Source organism: Hypanus sabinus, chromosome 11, assembly GCF_030144855.1.
Source record: "Hypanus sabinus isolate sHypSab1 chromosome 11, sHypSab1.hap1, whole genome shotgun sequence".
Lineage (NCBI taxonomy): Eukaryota > Metazoa > Chordata > Chondrichthyes > Myliobatiformes > Dasyatidae > Hypanus > Hypanus sabinus.
In genome coordinates this window covers 57,629,198-57,648,208 of record NC_082716.1, presented here as the reverse complement: position 1 = coordinate 57,648,208, position 19,011 = coordinate 57,629,198, and the positions used below count along the sequence as shown (strand labels likewise).

At 40.6% G+C, this 19,011-nt stretch overlaps 1 protein-coding gene across 1 annotated transcript in view; it reads left to right on the top strand.

Moving 5' to 3' along the window:
• lepr (leptin receptor) overlaps window positions 1-19,011 on the top strand; it is a 127,761-nt gene that overhangs the window by 97,319 nt on the left and 11,431 nt on the right. Inside the window, exons 16-17 of the mRNA XM_059984384.1 lie at window positions 7,048-7,149; window positions 10,968-11,073. Coding sequence (XP_059840367.1) covers window positions 7,048-7,149; window positions 10,968-11,073 — 208 coding nt within the window. The remainder of the gene's footprint in view (window positions 1-7,047; window positions 7,150-10,967; window positions 11,074-19,011) is intronic.

The following is a 19,011-nucleotide window of genomic DNA, read 5'->3' as shown; positions in this document are numbered from 1 at the left end:
TAAAAAATAATCTATGCTTCTATTTCTTCTATCAAGGTGCATGACCATACATTTCCTGAAACAGTATTCCATCTGACATTTCTTTGCACGTTCTCCTAAACTGTTGAAGTCAATCTGAAAAATACTTATTCAGTTCATCCACCATTTCCTTGTCTCCAATTACTATCTTGCCAGCATCATTGTCCAGCAGTCTGATATCTACTCTCACCTCTCTTTTATACTTTACACATCTGAAAAACTTCTGGTATCCTCTTTAATATTACCATTGTATTCCATAGTTTCATTCTTTATGATTTATGATTGTTTTTTTAGTTGCATTCTGTTGGTTTTTAAAAGCCAATCCGCTAACTTCCCTCTGATGTTTGCTCTATTATCTGCCCTCTCTTTGACTTTTACATTGGCTTCACTTCTCTTGTCAGCCACGGTTGCATCATCCTGCCTCTTTATTCTTTGGGATGTGTACACAGCCTATAAAAAGTGTTCACCCCACTTCTGCCCCCTGGAAGTTTTCATGCTTTATTATTTTACAACATCGAATCACAGTGGATTTAATTTGGCTTTTTTGACACTGGTCAACAGGAAAAGACTCTTTTGTGTCATTGAAAACAGATCTCTATAAAGTGATCCAAATATAAGCATAAAACACAAAATAATTAATTGCATAAGTATTCACTCCCTTTAATATGACACACCAACTCATCACTAGTGCAACCAATTGGCTTTAGAAGTCACAAAATTAGTTAAATGGAGATCTGTTTTTGGAGACCTGTGTGCAGTCAGGGCGTTTGAATTGATTGTAGTAAAAATTCACCTGTATCTGGAAGGTCCAACTGCTGGTGAGTCAGTATCCTGGCAAAAACTACACAATGAAGGCAAAAGAACACTACACACAACTCCATGAAAAGGCTATTGAAAAGCACAATCAATGGATATAAAGAAATGCCCAAGTCACTGAATATCCCTTGGAGTACAATTAAGTCAATTATCAAGAAATGGAAAGAATATGCCACAGCTGTAAATCTGCCTAGAGCAGGCCATCCTCAAAAACTGAGTGACCATGCAGGAAGGGGACTGTGTGGGAGGCCAGCAGGAGACCTGTGACAGCTCTGGCTTCAGTGGCTGAGATAGGAGAGACTGCGCATACCACATCTGTAGCCCGAGTGTTTCACAAGTCACAGCTTTATGGGAGAGTGGCAAAGAGAAAGCCACTGTTGAAAAAACTCACATGACATCTCAGCTAGAGTTTGTCAGAAGGCACGTGGGACACTCTGAATTCATATGGAATTCAAAATTGAGCTTTCTGGCCATCAGACTAAATGCTATGTTTGGCATAAACCAAACCCTGCACATCATCAAAAACACACCACCCCTACCGTGAAGCATGGTGATGGCTGCATCATTCTGTGGGGATGCTTCACTACAGCAGGCCCAGGAAGGCTTGTGAAGGTAGAGGGCAAAATACAGGGAAATCCTGGAGGAAAACCTGATGCTGTTTGCAAGAGACCTGTGACTTGAGAGAAGAATTGTTTTCCAGCAGGACATTGACCGTACGTGTAAAGCCAAAACTACACGGGAATGGCTTAAAAACAACAATGTTAATGTCCTGGAGTGGTCAAGTCAGACTCCAGACCACAACCCAATTGAGAATTTGTGGTTGGACTTGTTCAGTAATGATCATGGATTCTGATGGAGCTGGAGCAGTTTTGTAAAGAAGGGGGAAAAATTGCAGTTCCAGATGTGCAAAGCTGATGGAGACCTGTCCACACAGACTCAAAGCTGTAATTGCTGCCAAAGGTGCATCTACCAGATACTAACTTGAAGGTGATGAGTAATTATGCAATCAATTATTTTGTGTTTAATAATTGTAATAAATTTAGACCATTTTGTAGAAATTTGTTTTCACTTTGACACAGAAGAGTCTTTTCTGTTGATCAGTGTTAAAAAAGCCAAATGAAATCCACTGTGATTCAATGTTGTAAAACAATAAAACATGAAAACTTTCAAAGAGGGCTTGGAGGTGAATACCTTTTAACACATGGTATCAGGGTCTTTAAATGCTTGCAGTTCCTTATCTCTACCCACAACGATCCAACACCTTCTGACACTATGTCACCTCTTTTTAATGATTTGATTTTATCTTTAACCACAGAATCACACCACCCCTCTGTCTACCTGCCTGACCTTTCTATACAATGTGTAATCTTGGACGTTAAATTCCCAGGTATAATATTCTTTCAGCCATGACTCAGTGATGCCCAAAATGTCATATGTGCCAATCTGTAACAGTGCTACGAGTTCATCTTCCTTGTTCCATATACTGTGTGCATTCAAATATAACACCTTCAGTCATGTATTCACCTTTTTTGATTTTGTTCTCCTTTTACATTGCAACTCATCCTGTTGAATTCCATTTAGCCCTATCAACCGCCTCTCATTGCTAGCAATCTCACTGCATACTGTTTGTAAACCAGCTACATCACCCTCAGCCCTATCACTCTGGCTCCTATCCCCCTGCCAGATTAGTTTTAACCCTCTTGAACTGCTCAAGCAAACTTGCCCACAAAGGTATTGGCCCCCCTCGAGTTCAAGTGTAACCCGTCCCTTTTGTACATGTTGTACCTTCCCCAGAAGAGATCCCAGTTCCCATAAATCTAAACCAGAGATCATGGAACAGGGTGAAAGATGAGAAGTTAAAAGGGGAAACTTCTTTACTCAGAGGGTCATGAGAGTGTGGAATGATCTGCCAGCATAAATGGTGGATAGGAGCTTGATTTCAACATTTAAGAGGTAGATACATGGATATTAGGGGTATGGAGGGGTATGATCCAGCTGCAAGTTGATGGGAGTAAGCAGTTTAAATGCTTTCTCATTGACTAGATGGGCTGAAATGCCTGTTTTCTGCTGTACTTCTCCAGGACTCTATGACACTACCTAGCTACCTAAAATCTCCCTTCAGGACCTCCACAGCTCTCCTCACCCTGGCACCTCAGTGGCAACATACCATCCGGGTAACTCAGAATCTCAGAATTGCAGAATCTCATCTCTGTTCCTCTGACTATGGAATCTCCTATCACCACTGCAGTCCTCTTCACCCTTCTTCTCTTCTGAACCACAACACCAGACTCAGTGCCAGAGACCCAGCTGCTGCGGCTCCCTCCTTGTAGTTCGTCCTCCTCAATAGTGTTCGAAGTGGTATACTTATTATTGAGGGGAACAGCCACAGGGGAACTCTGCACTGGCTGCCCATTTCCTTTCCTTCTCCTGACAGTCACCCAGTTACCTGCCTCCTGCAACCTAGGGGTGACTATCTCCCTGTAGCTCTTATCTATCACCTCCTCATTCTCCAGTCTCAGTTGAAGGTCATTGAGCTGCAGCCCCAGTTCCTTAATACGTTTGTGCCCTGCTCTGCTGCTCCCTCTGAAAGACCCAAAACCAGACTACTGTCCTTCAGAACTGTCTTCCCACCAAGCTCTTGAGAATGTTCTATGCCATCCCACTCCTGATTGGCTGACACAACATTCCTAAATTGGACAACATGGCTCCTTACTTTCAGCTGAAGCCAAGCTACTCTTACCTGCAGGACACACTGCATTTACAGAAAACTGATAAATTAAAATACCTCACTGAATAGCAGTGAAAATCTTAATCAGGGCATTCTATGTTATCTGATGTTTCCTCAGCCACCCTCTTATCCTTCCCTCATGCAGGGTCATACTAAGGTCCCATTGTAAGCTTAGCGTCAAAAGTGAGTGAAATGGGAATTTTGGATCTTGGGCAGAACTATTTATTCCTAGATACAAAGTTGATATAGAAGAAGAAAATAAGAATGATGAGAAAGTAAGAGACTGCCAATTCAAGAAGTGAGAACTATATTGAAGAGATGGAGATCAAATTTTATCTGAGGTCAGGTAACAACAGGATGGCAAGCTAATTGGTGGACTGATCTAGGAAAGCTTATGGTCGGTTTGAAATCATTAGAGATGCGTCATTTTGCAGAAGCTGAGGTATCAAGTACAGGAGAATGACTTGATAAGGAAGAAATTAGAAGCGTATTACTCATAGCTAACAGTAAGGTTTTAAAGAACAGATGGGCAAAAGACAAAGCTTAATAAAAGAATTGGGCAACAGAAAGTTGGGAGAAAGGTTAGTAGAATTTGTCTTTTGAGGCTACATAGATGGATAGTGGTTTTGTCAGAAATCACAACTCGGCAGGAGATTTAATTAAAAAGGAATTGTTGTTAGATGCTGTCATATCAGTGGAAACAGTCATAATAAGCATCAAACACTTTGATTATGAATGTAGGGATAAATGGAAGTGTGAAGTTATTGTCGATCCTCTGAAAGAGTGATATAGCAGTATTTTGATTTCATACAAAGCAAAACGTAAATGCTTATTTATGAATGTCAAGAGTGACATAATATTATTCCACTGCCAACAGTAATTCTTTATTCTTTGTTTGACAGTGAGGATCATCTATCATTATGTTACTGATTCAAAATGAACCAAAAAGTCTAATATGCATCTTAATATATACTGCTTTCGTGTGTGTGTGTGTGTTAACTTGGCTAAATCTGGATCTCCCACATTAGTGAACTGAAGAGCAACAATTTATAAACAAGCAGCAGAAGATGATAAAGTAGTCCTCTGTGAGATTTTTAAAACACCAGGAGCCCAAATGGTTCATGAAATAACAATATAAACAAACTTAAAGTTGTTGTATGCAAGAAGCCTTCTTTGCTATAGGCAACAAATATCTATGGATCCAAAGCAGTGATTATAGCGAACTTACTCTTTCTAGACATTTTTATCATGTGCATTACTTTTTTTTTCTCCCACGGGCATGGCACTTTGATTATAGGAGGCAAAAGAAACTCAGACTGTTCTTGTTCACTGACATGTTTCTAGTATATAAAGCTGTTCATAACCTAAACACATAGCCTCAGTTTTGATGTTAACATTTCGGTGAAAGCAATAGCTATAGAGAAAAGGGAAGAATCAAGGGAGAGGGATTTTAGTGGTAGTCTGAAATGAGTGGTAACAATATAGCAGCTTGCCTTACATATTAACCACATTTTTTCTATTAATTTATTATTATTATCAACCTAAAGTGATGCTATTGAGCACCAGCGACTCGGGTCAATTCCACCACTGCCTGTAAGTCTTCTGAACATTCTCTCTGTGACTTTGTGGATATCCTCCAGGTGCTCTGGTTTCCTCCCACATTCGAAAGACACACCAGTTAGTAGGTTAATTGCTCACGTGGAACTAATTGGACAGCATGGGCTCGTTGGGCCAGAGGGGTCTGTTATATATATTCCTCTCTCTCTCCCTCTCCCTCTCTCCCCCTCCTTCCCTGCTTCCCTTTTCTCTATAGTTATTGCTTTCATCAAAACTGAGGCTATGTGTTCATGTTATGCACAACTTTACATCGTATACCAGAAACATGTCTGTGAACAGGGGTTGTCTGAGTTTCTTTTGCCTCCTGTGATGAAAGTGTCTAGCCCAAAGGAGAAAAAAATGTATTACACATATTATAAACGTCTAGAAAGAGTAAGCTTTCTGTAATCACTGCTTTGTACATCATACAAAAAGCAAACTTTATAATTGGAAGAAGCCTTTTACCAAAAAATTCATGGCACTATTTAAAGAAGAGCAATGGTTTCTTCCTTATTAATCCCATGACAATGTAGACTGAAATCAACGGCTGCTTCTTGGAGTTATTGTAATGGTATTTAGCTATCCTGTTACCTATCATTAGTACATTTAGGTGAGGAAAAATTAATTGGCTGTGAAGAGCTTCTGAGAAGGTAAAAGGCTTCTTCTAAATACAAACTCTGCTGTTTGTATGACGAGCATTCTTGGCAGGTTGTGTTCAAATTCAGGACAGCACCTGTGCCTTTACCCTCAATCTTATTCCTAATTTAACACAAATCTGGTTATTATTTGCAATTATGTTTGCGGAGGTGTCTACATCTGCAAGAACCAAATTTCCAACTTGAGCAGAGTTTACTTTATGCTCATAGATTCTAATTGATGTTAAATACCTTGGATGTCATTTTAAAAAAAAGGCCAAACAGCAGCCAAGAATAACTATCTCCAACAAATCAAAAAAAATCACAAACTTCACCGTGACATTGAATGACACTGTCCTCCTCAAATTTCCCCTAAATGAATTCTTGGGAATCAGTATTGACTAGAAATGTAACTGGACCTGGCACACACAGCATTAATTCCAAGAGGAGATCACAGGCTGAGAACTCTGTACCAACTGATTCACTTCCCAAGTCCCCACTATGCCACCAGAGATTTTCTTCTATCTATATGGTACAACCTTGCAACAGGAATACAGTGCTCTCGCTTTGATGAGTTTGGTTTCTTTGATACTCGGAAAGAAACTTGACACTATTAGAAAAATGGAGCCTACTTGACTGGCGTCCAAATTCTCTTCATCTATCATATTACTTACATAAACATTATTTCACAGAAGATATGGAATGTACCAGCTATCAGAAATATGTCCTTGCATAAAATTCACAGACTCCCCAACAGTACCTGCTGGACCTGTGACCTCTATCTAAAAGGCAAGATAACAGCTGTAAGGGGACATTCAAATGTGAACTAGGATCTGGAGTTAGCAACTCAGCGTCTCATGCCTCCCCATCATTTAATAACAAAATGTCTGATCTAATTTGAATTACAACTCTGAATTCCTTTGTACCTACATGTCCCTCATTTCTTGTCAAGTATCTGTTTACCTCTGTGTAAAAAATATTAAAATTTCCACCTGCAAACTTGCTACTATCTGAGAAGAAATGCTTTCACCTCATGCTTGAGTGATTTATTTTATTCAACAGTGACTACTGGTTCTAGATTTTCACTATGGCCTGAGTGCTGGTAGATGGGACTAGGCAGAAGAACAGGTTGGCAGAGACTAGATGGACTGAAGGGCCTGTTCCTGAGCTCCAGTTCTCTATAGCTCTATGACACTATAACTGTTGTGTATCAGCACCGCTTTAAGCTTACCATTGCAATATTTTATCTTACAGACCATTTTTATCCATCTGTTCAGTACCAACTGACGATTTATCCAATTTTCTCTGAAAAGGAAGGACAACCAAGCAGCCTTTATATGAAGATTAAAAATGAAGGTACTATATTTTTAGTGCTGAGTATTTTAATTGGTAACACATACTTGCATAGGAGGAGAAGGTGATGATGGAACATATGAGTAAAAACATTGTCCAAATAATACAAATTTATTCCAATGGATTCCTTTACCATATAAAGGCCAAACAGAAGCCAAGAAGCTACATGATTGGCTGATAAGAAATTTGCATTAACAAGCAGATGTACAGGTGTACCTAATAAAGTGGCCTCTAAGGGTATTTTCAACTGCTACCCAAAGTACATCAACAGAGTTTGAGACTGGATGCCTGTCATGGAGATCTAATCCATGTAATTCTGAAGTCAAACTTGACAGGATTCAGTAAGATTTCAGAGTTTATTTAAGTGTGGTTTTATTTAACCATGCTTGTTTAGAATATTTCCAGAGTTGCCAACAACAAATGGTGCCCAACTGCAACATAGTACTAGGGACAGAGAAATTATTTTTTGATTTTCCCCCTATCCCTTCCAACAACTCTTCTATATTCCACCTTTGGGCTGAAGGTTTATTTCTTCGTTGCTTTCTTCACCCAAGATTTTGACATTAAGGACCAATATCAATTCATGACTGCATCATCATCATAAAACATTCCCTGAATGTTGTCTAGGTCTTGGTGCACAGAAGCAAATATGTTAACGTATGCCACTGCTGCATGCTGTAAGATCCAGACAACATTTCAGGCATGTGCTGATAAGAGTGACATGTGACTGATGTCACAAAAGTAACAAACAATCATTTCTTAAAAAAGAGAGTCCAAACAGCTATCCCTAATATTCAATAGCATTTCCATTGCTTAGCCTTGCTTTAACCAGAAAGGGAGTTTGACTGCCTGGTTAAATACTGTAGCTACCAGAGCAACAGAGTCTGAGTATCTTGTGCAAAAGTTGAGCAGATTTGACTTCGTATCTAAGAAAAGCATTGGAGACGGTCCAGAGAAGGTTATGAGAATGATCCTGGGAGTGAAAGGATTAAGCTATGAGAAACATTTGACAGCTCTGGGCCTGTACTCACTGGTGCTTAGAATAATGTGCAAGGGTTGGGTTCTCATTGAAGCCTACTGAATGTTCAAAGGCCTGGATAGAGTCAACATAGAACATAGAAATTAACAGCATATTACAGGCCCTTTGGCCCACAATGTTGTGCTGACCATGTAACCTTTAGAAACTGCCTAGAATTTCCTTAGCACATAACCCTGTATTTTTCTAAGGTCCATGTGCATATCTAAGATTCTCTTAAAATACCCTGTTGTATCTGCCTCCACCACCATCACTGGCAGTGCATTCCACGCACCCACCACTCTGTGTGAAAAATTTACCCCTGACATCCACTTGGTACCTAGTTCCAAGCACCTTAAAATTATGCCCCCTCATGTTAGCCTTTTCAGCCCTGGGAAAAGGCCTCTGGCTACCCACACGATCAATGCCCCTCAACATCTTATACACCTCTATCAGGTCACCACTCATCCCCCTTCACTCCAAGGAGAAAAGGCCAAGTGCACTCAACCTATTGTCATAAAGTACCCCCTCCTTTCCAGGCAACATCCTTGTAAATCTCCTCTTCACTCTCTCTATAGTGTCCACATCCTTCCTGTAGTGAGGTGATCAAAACTGAGATGTGGAGAAGATGTTTCCAATAGTGTGAGAGTCTAGGACCAGAGGGCACAGCCTCAGAATGGAAAGATGTCCATTTAGAACAGAGACGGAAGGATTTCTTTCACCAGATTGTGGTGATTCTGTGAAATTCATTGCCACAAATAGTTGTGGAGGCCAAGTCATTGGATATATTTAAAGTGGAGTTGGATAGGGTTAGACCATAAGACATAGGAGCAGATTAGGCCATTCATCCAATTGAATCTGCACCACCATTCTGTCATGTCTGATTCAGGATCCCACTCAAACCCATGCATCTGCCTTCTCCCCATATCAATCAGGAATCTATCAACTTCTGCTTTAAATATACCCATAGACTTGGCCTCCACTGCAGTCTGTGGCAGAGCATTCCATAAATACACTACTCTGACTAAAATAACTTCTCCTTACCTCTGTTCTATATGGTCACCCCTCAATTTTGAGGCTGTGCCCTCCAGTTCTGGATACCCCCTCCACAGGAAACATCCTCTGCACATCCATCTTAACTAGCCCTTTCAACATTTAGTAGGTTTCAATGAGATCCCCCTGCACTTTTCTAAATTCCAGTGAGCACAGGCCCAAAGCTGCCAAACGCTCCTCATAAGTTAACTCCTTCATTCCCGGAAACATCCACGTAAACTACCCCTGGACTCTCCAATGACAACACATCCTTTCTGAGATATGGGGCCCAAAACTGTTGACAGTACTCCAAGTGCAGTCTGACTAGTGACTTATAAAGCCTCAACATTACCTCCTTGTTTTTATATTCTATTCCCCTTGAAATAAATGCCAACGTTGCATTTGCCACTATGATTTTTGATTAGTAAGCATGTTCGAGGTTGTGGGGTGAAAGGCAGGAGAATGAGAGGGAAAAAAAATCAAACTTGATTGAATGGCAGAGTAGACTTGATGGTCCAACTAGCCTAATTCTGCTCCCACTGTATGTCTTATGGTCTTAGGTTCTCACTTCCTTATACCCCAAAGCCTGCCCACCATCTGGGAAGGATGTTGTGAATGTGATGGAAACCCTCCACTTATTTAGACATGCATGGTGATAACAACACTCACAAAGCTCATCTTTGTCCAGAACTAAGCAGCCCATCAGGTGTGAAGATAGCACTGAAAGATATAGAGAAGCTTGTTTAGAATATGATTCTGAGTTGCAGGCTGGAAACAAGCCCACAGAAGTAGTCTTTGTGGCTGAGTCACACAGTTGATACAGGTGATTTTAATGGACAGCCAGGACCACACCAGTTCCAAAGGGATTAGGCTGCATATCAGCTGCATCTGAAAGGCAGGAGGTCCTAATGGGGACTTTATGGGAGACATCCAGCCTCAGAATGCCCAGGGTTGTAATTAGATGCAATCTCTGGAAGCTATTCATGTCTTGGGCAGAGGAGAGAAAAGTATGTGACATTAGTGACATGATTCATCCTGTGAATGTATATTCCTTTTTGTGACAATATGATGTGCCCTTGTGATTCATGGCATGTTATTATGTAGTCTATATCTTTGCATTGGCTACTAATGTTCTTCAAATGTTGCTCGAACTGATGTAACTCCTCTATTCAGTAATAATACGAGGTCTTTCTAAAATGGTCATATTTTTTTCTTCTGAAGTCACTGGTTTACTGTGACTTGAACAGAACTCAACAACCTTCTGAATCAGGTTTGTTATCACTGACAAATGGAATGGAAGTTCTTTCATGGCAGAAAGACATGAAATTACTGTCAATTACAATAAAAATTAAATAGTGCAAAAGAGAAATAGCGGGGTAGTGTTCATGGATACCTCACATTGCTTGCGTGGGACTTTCAATTTGGCACTGTGTCACACCACAACACAGCTTTTTCCTTATTTGGTCATAGGATCAGAAACTAGAAACAGAAGCTGATCATTAATAATGAACACTGATGTTAGCTGGTGCACTCAGCTGCCTTTTTCAGCTATCAGTTTACTTTCAATGCACACCCAAGACTAAACTGCAAGCTTTAAGCTGTGAAGTGCAATATAGAACTCACCCAGCCAAACATTAGAAAAAAATTAACACTGATTTTTATTTAATAATTACAACCCATTATATTACTCATGCTATGATATGAGCGCAGTTGTATAGACCTTTCTGTAACAGTTTAAAAAATGACATCAGAAATCCTTTTTTTTTCCTTTCAGGAGCAGTGACACGAGCCAACAATGATGGAATGCAGAACGTTATTCTACCACTTATATTTTTATCCTCGGTTTTATTGATTGGAGTCTTTTTGATATCCAAGCAAAGGTATGTTTGCATATCTATTAGGTGTAGAAATGTTAAGACTCATCAGAATGACTTGCTAAAGTTGTTTCTTTTCCCAGTGTGATTTAAAGAATGCTTCAGAGGTGATCTGAGTCACCAAGCTGACAAATTCTTAATTTTTCAAATAGTATGTTTGAAGTAAAGCTCAGAAATGGGTTTGGAGATTGGAGTTTTGCAGCAATTAAAACAATATCATTATTAATTTAATTTGAAATTAAATACATCTGCAGTTTGCAGTTGTGCAGTGAGTATGACAATGTAGCAGAATGAGCAGATCAAGGTTAATTGTACTCTCACAATCACAAGCCAAAACAGACCACACGATAAATATGGGTCTTCCTTCTGTTGTTCACATTCTGAGAACAGATAATATGGAGAAAAATGCCATGCAAAATGTAATTAAAAGCACAAGTTTCACTCTATCAGGAGTGTCCTGTATTCAAAAAAACTGGATCATTCTAGCACCTTCTGCCTACCGTCACAACAGATCCACAGCAGATGCAATTGCATTGGCTCTTCACTCAACCCTGGAACATTTGGACAACAAAGATACGTACATCAGGATGCTTGTTATTGACTACAGCTCGGCATTCAATACTATCATCCCCTTGAATCAAATCAATAAGCTTCAAGACCTTTGCCTCAATATCTCCTTGTGCAATTGGATCCTTGATATCTTCATTGCAGATCCAAGTCAATGCAGGTTGGCAAAAAATTCTCCTACAAAATCTCCATTAGCAAAGGGGCACCACAAGGCAGTGTGCTTTAGCCCCTGCTTCACTCAATTTATACGTATGATTGTGAGGCTAAGCACAGCTCCAATGCCATATTTAAGTTTGCTGGCAACAGCACTGATGAAACAAAAATGGTGACAAATTAGCATGTAAGTGGGAGATTGAAAATCTGTCTGAGTGGTGCCAAAACAACCTCTGACTCAATGTCAGCAATACCAAAGAGCTGATTATTGACTTCAGGAGGAGGAGACCAGAGGTCCATGAGCCAGTCCTCATCGGGGATCAAAGGTAGAGAGGGTCAACAATTTTATATTCCTTGGAGATGTCATTTCAGAGGATGTGCCATTAGTCCAGCACATAAGTGCCATTGCAGTAAAAGCACAGCAGTGCCTCTACTTCTTAAAAGTTTGCGAAGATTCGGCATGACATCTAAAACTCTGACAAATTTCGAAAGGTGGATGGTGAAAAGTATATTGGCATCACGGCCCAGTATGGAAACACCAATGCCCTTCAATGGAAAGTCCTATAAAAAGTAGTGGATGCGGCCCAGTCCATCCTGAGGAAATTCCTCCTCACCACTGAGCACATTTACACGGAGAACTGTTGCAGGAAAGCAACATCCATCATCTAGGAATCCCGCCATCCAGGCCACGCTCTCTTCTTAAACACAAAGTACACTGCTGATGCTGTGGTCAAATCAAGGCGTACTAACAAACTGGATGAACTCAGCAAGTCGGGCAGCATCCATTGAAAGAAGCAGTCAACATTTCGGGTCGAGACCCTTCGTCAGGACTAAAGAAGGAGGGGGCAGGGGCCCTATAAAGAGGGTGGGGGGAGGGTGGAAAACCAATCAAGGGGTGGGGGATGGGAAGCAGAGATGGATATAGGCAGGAGAGGTGAAGAAGGAATCTAAGGGGAAAGTACTATGGGTAGTAGAAGAAGGCAGAGTCATGAGAGGTGATAGGCAGCTAGAAGAAGAGACAGAGTGAAGGTGGGATGGGGGAAGGGAGAAGGAGGGAATTACCGGAAGTTGGAGAATTCGATGTTCATACCAAAGGGCTGGAGACTACCCAGACGGTATATGAGATGTTGTTCCTCCAACTGAAGTTTGGCCTCATCATGGCAGTAGAGGAGGCCATGTACCACCCCACTACTAAGGACATCATTCCCTCTCTACCCCTCTCTGCTTTTCGCAGGGATCGTTCCCTCTGCGACTGCCTGGTCCACAGGTCCCTCCCCACAGATCTTCCACCTGGCATTTATCCCTGCAAGCGTAAGTGCTACACCTGTCCCTACACCTCATCTCTTACCACCATTCAGGGCCCCAAACAGTCCTTCCAGGTGAGGCAACACTTCACTTGTGAGTCTGTTGGAGTAATCTATTGCATCCGGTGCTCCCAGTACGGCCTCCTCTACATTGGCAAGACCCAACGCAGATTGGGAGACCGCTTCATCGAGCACCTCCACTCCGTCTGCCACAACAGACAGGATCTCCCGGTTGCTACCCACTTAAACTCTCTTTCACATTCCCATTCGGATATGTCCATACATGGCCTCCTCTACTGCCATGATGAGGCCAATCTTCGGTTGGAGGAACAACATCTCATATACCATCTGGGTAGTCACCAGCCCCTTGGTATGAACATCGAATTCTCCAACTTACAGTAATTCCCTCCCTCTCCCTTCCCCATCCCACCTTCACTCTGTCTCCTCTTCTAGCTGCCTATCACCTTTCATGACTCTGCCTTCTTGTACTACTCATAGTGCTTTCCCCTTAGATTCTTTCACCTCTCCTGCCTATCCCTCCCTGCTTCCCCTCCCCCACCTCTTGATCTTTCCTCTGATTAGTTTTCCACCCTCCCCCCACCTTCTTTATAGGGCCCCTGCCCCCTCCTTCTTTATAGGGCCCCTGCCCCCTCCTTCTTTCGTCCTGACAAAGGGTCTCGACCCGAAACATTGACTGCTTCTTTCAATGGATGCTGCCTGACCTGCTGAGTTCATCCAGTTTTTTTGTACATCATGCTCTCTACTTTGCTGCTGGAGGAACAGGAACCTCAGGACCCACATCACTAGTTCCAGCAACAGTTATTATCCCCCGGTTATCAGGCTCTTGAGCCAGAGGTGATCACTTCACTCAACTTCACTCACCCCATCACTGAACTGTTCCCATAATCTCTGGACTCACTTTCAAGGCCTCTTTATATCATTTTCTTGATATTTATTGCTTATTTATTTATCATTATTATTTCTTTCTTTCTGTATTTGCAATTTGTTGTCTTTTGCACACTGGTTGTTTGTCCATCCTGTTGCAGGTGGGTTTCACTGATTTGATTGTGTTTCTTGGATTTACTGTGTATGCCTGCAAGAAAATGAATCTCAGGGTGGTATATAGTGACACACAGTATATATACTTTGAACTTTGCAGCTGTTCCTATGAATTCAATAAGATCAAGACTGATCTGAATCATGTCAAAACTCCATCAGAATTCAGAATCTGATATATTATCACTGACTTTATGATGAAATTTGTTGTGTAGTGGCAGAAGTACAGTGTAAAGATATAAAATTACTATAAATTACATTATTAGTGGGGAAAAAAGGAATAGTGCTGTTCTTCGGTTTCATGGACTGTTCAGAAATCTGATGGCGGAGGGGACGATGCTGTTCCTGAATCGATGCGTATGATTCTTCAGGTTCATGTATTTCCTCCTTCATGGTACCAATGGGAAGAGGGCAGGCCCTTTATGGTGAGTGTCCTTATTAACACCACGTGTGCCGCCTTGAGGCACCATCTCTTGAAAATGTCCTTGATATCAGTAAGGGTTACACCCATAATAGTTCACCATCACTTTGTATTCCCAGTTTAATAAAAATCCTATTGCATTCAGATTGAAAATTACTGAGCTAGCATCAACAACTTTCTGTGCAAAAGAGTTGATCACTTCCAACGCCCTCTGCTTTAGGAAAAGTTTCTTAATTTCCCTCCTGAAAGGTGTGGCTCTGATTTTCATGTATGGGCCTGTGCTTTCTGTACCCTTATCCATTGAGAAATGTTCTCTTCCATCTACTCTAACAAGTCTTTTCAAAATCCTAAACATTGAGTTGATCAACAATGTTCCATTTTATGTGACCCCCTTCTTATAACCATGGTAACATTCTGGTGAATCCAGCTAGTATATCATTCCTAAAGAGTCATAACCAGAATTGTGCTCTTGTGCACAAACACTTGTATGCATCAGGAGCAGGAGGAGGCCTTTTGACCCTTGAATCATGCAGACTGATTTAATAACATCATGACTGATCTCAATTCTTTATTCGCTGATGTGCAATAACCCTTCACTTTCCTGCTTGTCGTGCATCCATCTATTTCTGCCTTAAAAATACCAGGTGATTGGCATTACCTCCTTTATGAGAATTTTAAAGATTCATAATCCTCGGAGGGAAAAAGAACACTTCTTCTCTGTCCTAAATGAGTAAGTCTTTATTGTTAAACAACAACCCCAATTCTAAATTCTCTCACAAGAGAAAAAAAACATCTTTTCGCATTCACCATATAAGTCTTATAGGGTATGTTGCTATCATGCCCCCTCTCATTAGCCCATCCTTTCCTTAAAAGGCAACTTGCCTGTTCTAAAGGATCAGAGAAAACTACAGAAATTTGTAAACTCACCCATGTCCATCATGGGCACTAGCCTCCCCAGCATCAAGTACACCTGCAAACTGAGGAAAGTGACATCCATCATTTAAGACCCCCATCACCCAGGACATGCTCTCTTTTCATTGCTATCATCAAGGAAGAGGTACAGGAGCCTGAAAATATATGCTCATTGTTTTTTATGTAGAATAGTACAGCACATTACAGGCCCTTCGGCCCACAATGTTGTGCTGACCCTCAAACCCTGCTTCAGGAACAACTTCTTCCCCTCTGCCCTCAGACTTCTGAATGGACATTGAACCCGTGAATACGGCCTCACTTTTTTTTGCTCTCTTTTATGCACAGCTTATTTAATTTATTTTAATATATAAAAATATTATGTATTGCAATGTACTGTTGTCACAAAAAACAACAAATTTCATGACATATGCCTGTGATATTAAACCTGATTCTGATACTGATTCTAAACATTACACTATTAAACCTTCTCAGAACTACTTTAAACTTCAAAGTAAATTTATTATTAAAGTACACATATGCCACCAATTTCAACCCTGAGATTCAATTTCCTGTGAGCATACACAGCAAATCTACAGAATAGTAACTATAACAGGATCAATGAAAAATCAACCAGAGTGTAGAAGACAACAAACTGTGCAAATACAATTATAAATACTAAATAGCAAAAAGTAACGAGAACATGAGATGATGAGATAATGTTTTCTTGAAAGTGAGATTATTGGTTGAAGGAACATTGCAATGATGGGGGCAAGTGAAGATGTGTGTAGTTATCTCCATTTTTTCAAGAGCCTGATGGTTGAGGGGTAGTAACTGTTCTGAGCCTGGTGGTGAGAGTCCTCAGGCTCTTCTATCTGATTGCAGCAGCAAGAAGAGAGCATGACCTGGATGGTGGGGATCTCTGATGCTGGATGCTGCTTTCCAACAGCAGCATTTTTTATGTAGATATGCTCAATGGTTGGGAGGGCTTACTCATATGGACTGGGGCAAATCCACCACTTTCTGTAGGGTTTTCCGTTCAAAGACATTGGTGTTTCCATACCAGGCTGTGATGCAGCCAATCAATACACTCTCCACTACATACCTACAGAAGTTTGTGAACATTTTAGATGTCATGTTGAATCTTCACAAACTCTTGAGCAAGTCGAGTGGCTGCCATGCTTTCTTCATGATTGCACATACTTGCAGGGTCCAGGACAGGTCTTCTGAAATAGTAACACCCAGGAATTTAAAGTTGCTAACCCACTCCATCTCAGATCCTCCAATGAGGACCTCTGGTTTCCCACTCCTGAAGTCAATAATCAGCTCCTTGGTCTTGCTGACATTGAGTGAGAAGTTGTTATTATGACACCACTCAGCCAGAATTTCAATCTCCCTGCAGTATGCTGATTCATCACCAACTTTGATTTGGCCCACAACAGCAGTGTCATCAACAAACTGGAATGTGGCATTGGAACACTGCTTAGCCACATAATCATAAGTGTAAAGCAAGTAGAGCAGAGGGTAAGCACATGACCTTGTGGTACACTTCTGCTGATGGAGGTCGTAGAGAAATTGTTATTGCCAATCTGAACTAAATGGGTCTGCAGGTGAGGAAATCCAGTATCCAGTTTCACAAGGAGGTATTGAGTGCATTAATGTCTTATCCATAAATAACAAAACCAAAACTATACTTAATATTCCAGATATATTGTCTTGTCAATGTCCTGCATTATGGATAACATTCTTACTTTTGTATTCAGGTTTTCAACCAATGGACAATACCATTATTACCTTTCCAATTACTCCCTATTCCTGTAGCAGGACATCCCCGTCCCTTGGCATCACAAAACTCTGAAAACTCTCACCGGCAAGATAACATGCTTTCTTAGTTTTCTTGACCAAATGGACACCAGTACCTTCTCAACTCTCCCACATTATACTCCATTTGCTCTTTTATTCTATATTTCAGATACTAATAGCTTCCTAACTATCACAGCCACCTGACCTATTATCTTGAGAAAGTTGTGAGCGTACAATCCAAACCCCTCTGTTCCTCTACTGTTTGTACTCTATTATGCATTCAAATGCCTTGCTTGCCTTTTCCAAACATTTTGCCTCACACTTCCCAGAGCTGAATTCCATTTGCACTCCTTTTCAATTTCTGAATGATTCATGAATTAACCATGAACCATTCCTCACTATTCCTCTTTTGCGCTTTATTTTAACTTAGTCATTTTCATATGTTGTGAACTTTTCATATGTTGTGACGCCACTAACAACAAATTTCATGACCTATGTTAGTGATTATAAACCTGATTATTTATCTATTCTGTTACTTGTCTATTACTGTCTTTCTGCAATCTACAGCTCTGTTCCTCATTGTCTATCACACTCGTAATGTTGGTATCATCATACCCTTTTAATCATGGTTCAGCATTTAATCTGAATCACATAGGAAAACGGTGTTGCAATACCTTTATACTTACCTCTTGTGAAAACTCTCACTGAGCTTTACCGTTTGCTCTCCACCACTTAAGACCACTTTGAATTCATCTTACCACTTTCCTTGGAATCCTATGGTCTAATCATCACTCACTGTGAACCTCTCAAAAAAAAACTATTTTTAATTCAGACATAACTTTTTTTCAACTCTATGCTGACTGTTCTTGATGAACTTGCGTTTTTCCAAATAATGTGCCAAAGGTGCTATGGAAAATAATAGTCGTAAGCTCAGGCACGGGCCAAATCAGAAGATGCTTGAGTCATTCTACTTATGATACACTTATGTGTACAAAGTTTATTTTGAGGTCAAATATGACACATCATGAACAATTTGACCCAAAAACTTCTTCCAATAATTTTTTTTCCACAGATGTCAGGCTATGATTTCTCATTCTATCATTTTTATGTTTTAACAGCTGTACGACATTAACAGTTTTCCAGTCATTTGGCGGCATGCCTCTGACTAGAGGTTTGTTAAATGGTCAGATTCGCTGCTATTTGCTCCACTTTTAAGAGTCTGGGATACATTAGATGCACTTGTCTAAGTGATAGGTGTTAATAGGTTTCTTCATGGAGGAAAGTGGAGTTGAGATGTTGGAAAGTATTTTAGAGGTTGGGATCTGGATGACTGAAGCGGCAATGCCTGTGAACTTGGTGATGTGCATTAGCAGAATTTGAGAATGTGAATACATGTTGTAGACCTGGAGGGAATAAGAGGTAGAGATTATTGAGATGTGAAGTAATTTAAAATAAGGTTGAGAATTATAACAGAGATACCACTTAAACATCAAAGAGCACAGGAGTCTTGGATTAGAAGTTAAAATGCAAACTGAGAGGTTGGTCAGGAACATGTAGGAAAGTCAAGCCGAGTTTTAAAGAGGCAAAGGAGAGAATTTCAGTAGCTAAGGCAAGAGCAGAGCCTGGTAATGTTGCAGAGCTAAAAGCTGTTGGACTTTGTAATGTTCAGTTACATGGTTCAAAGATCCTCTCGAGGTCATATTTTACTAACTGCCTTGCTGGTGACAGGAA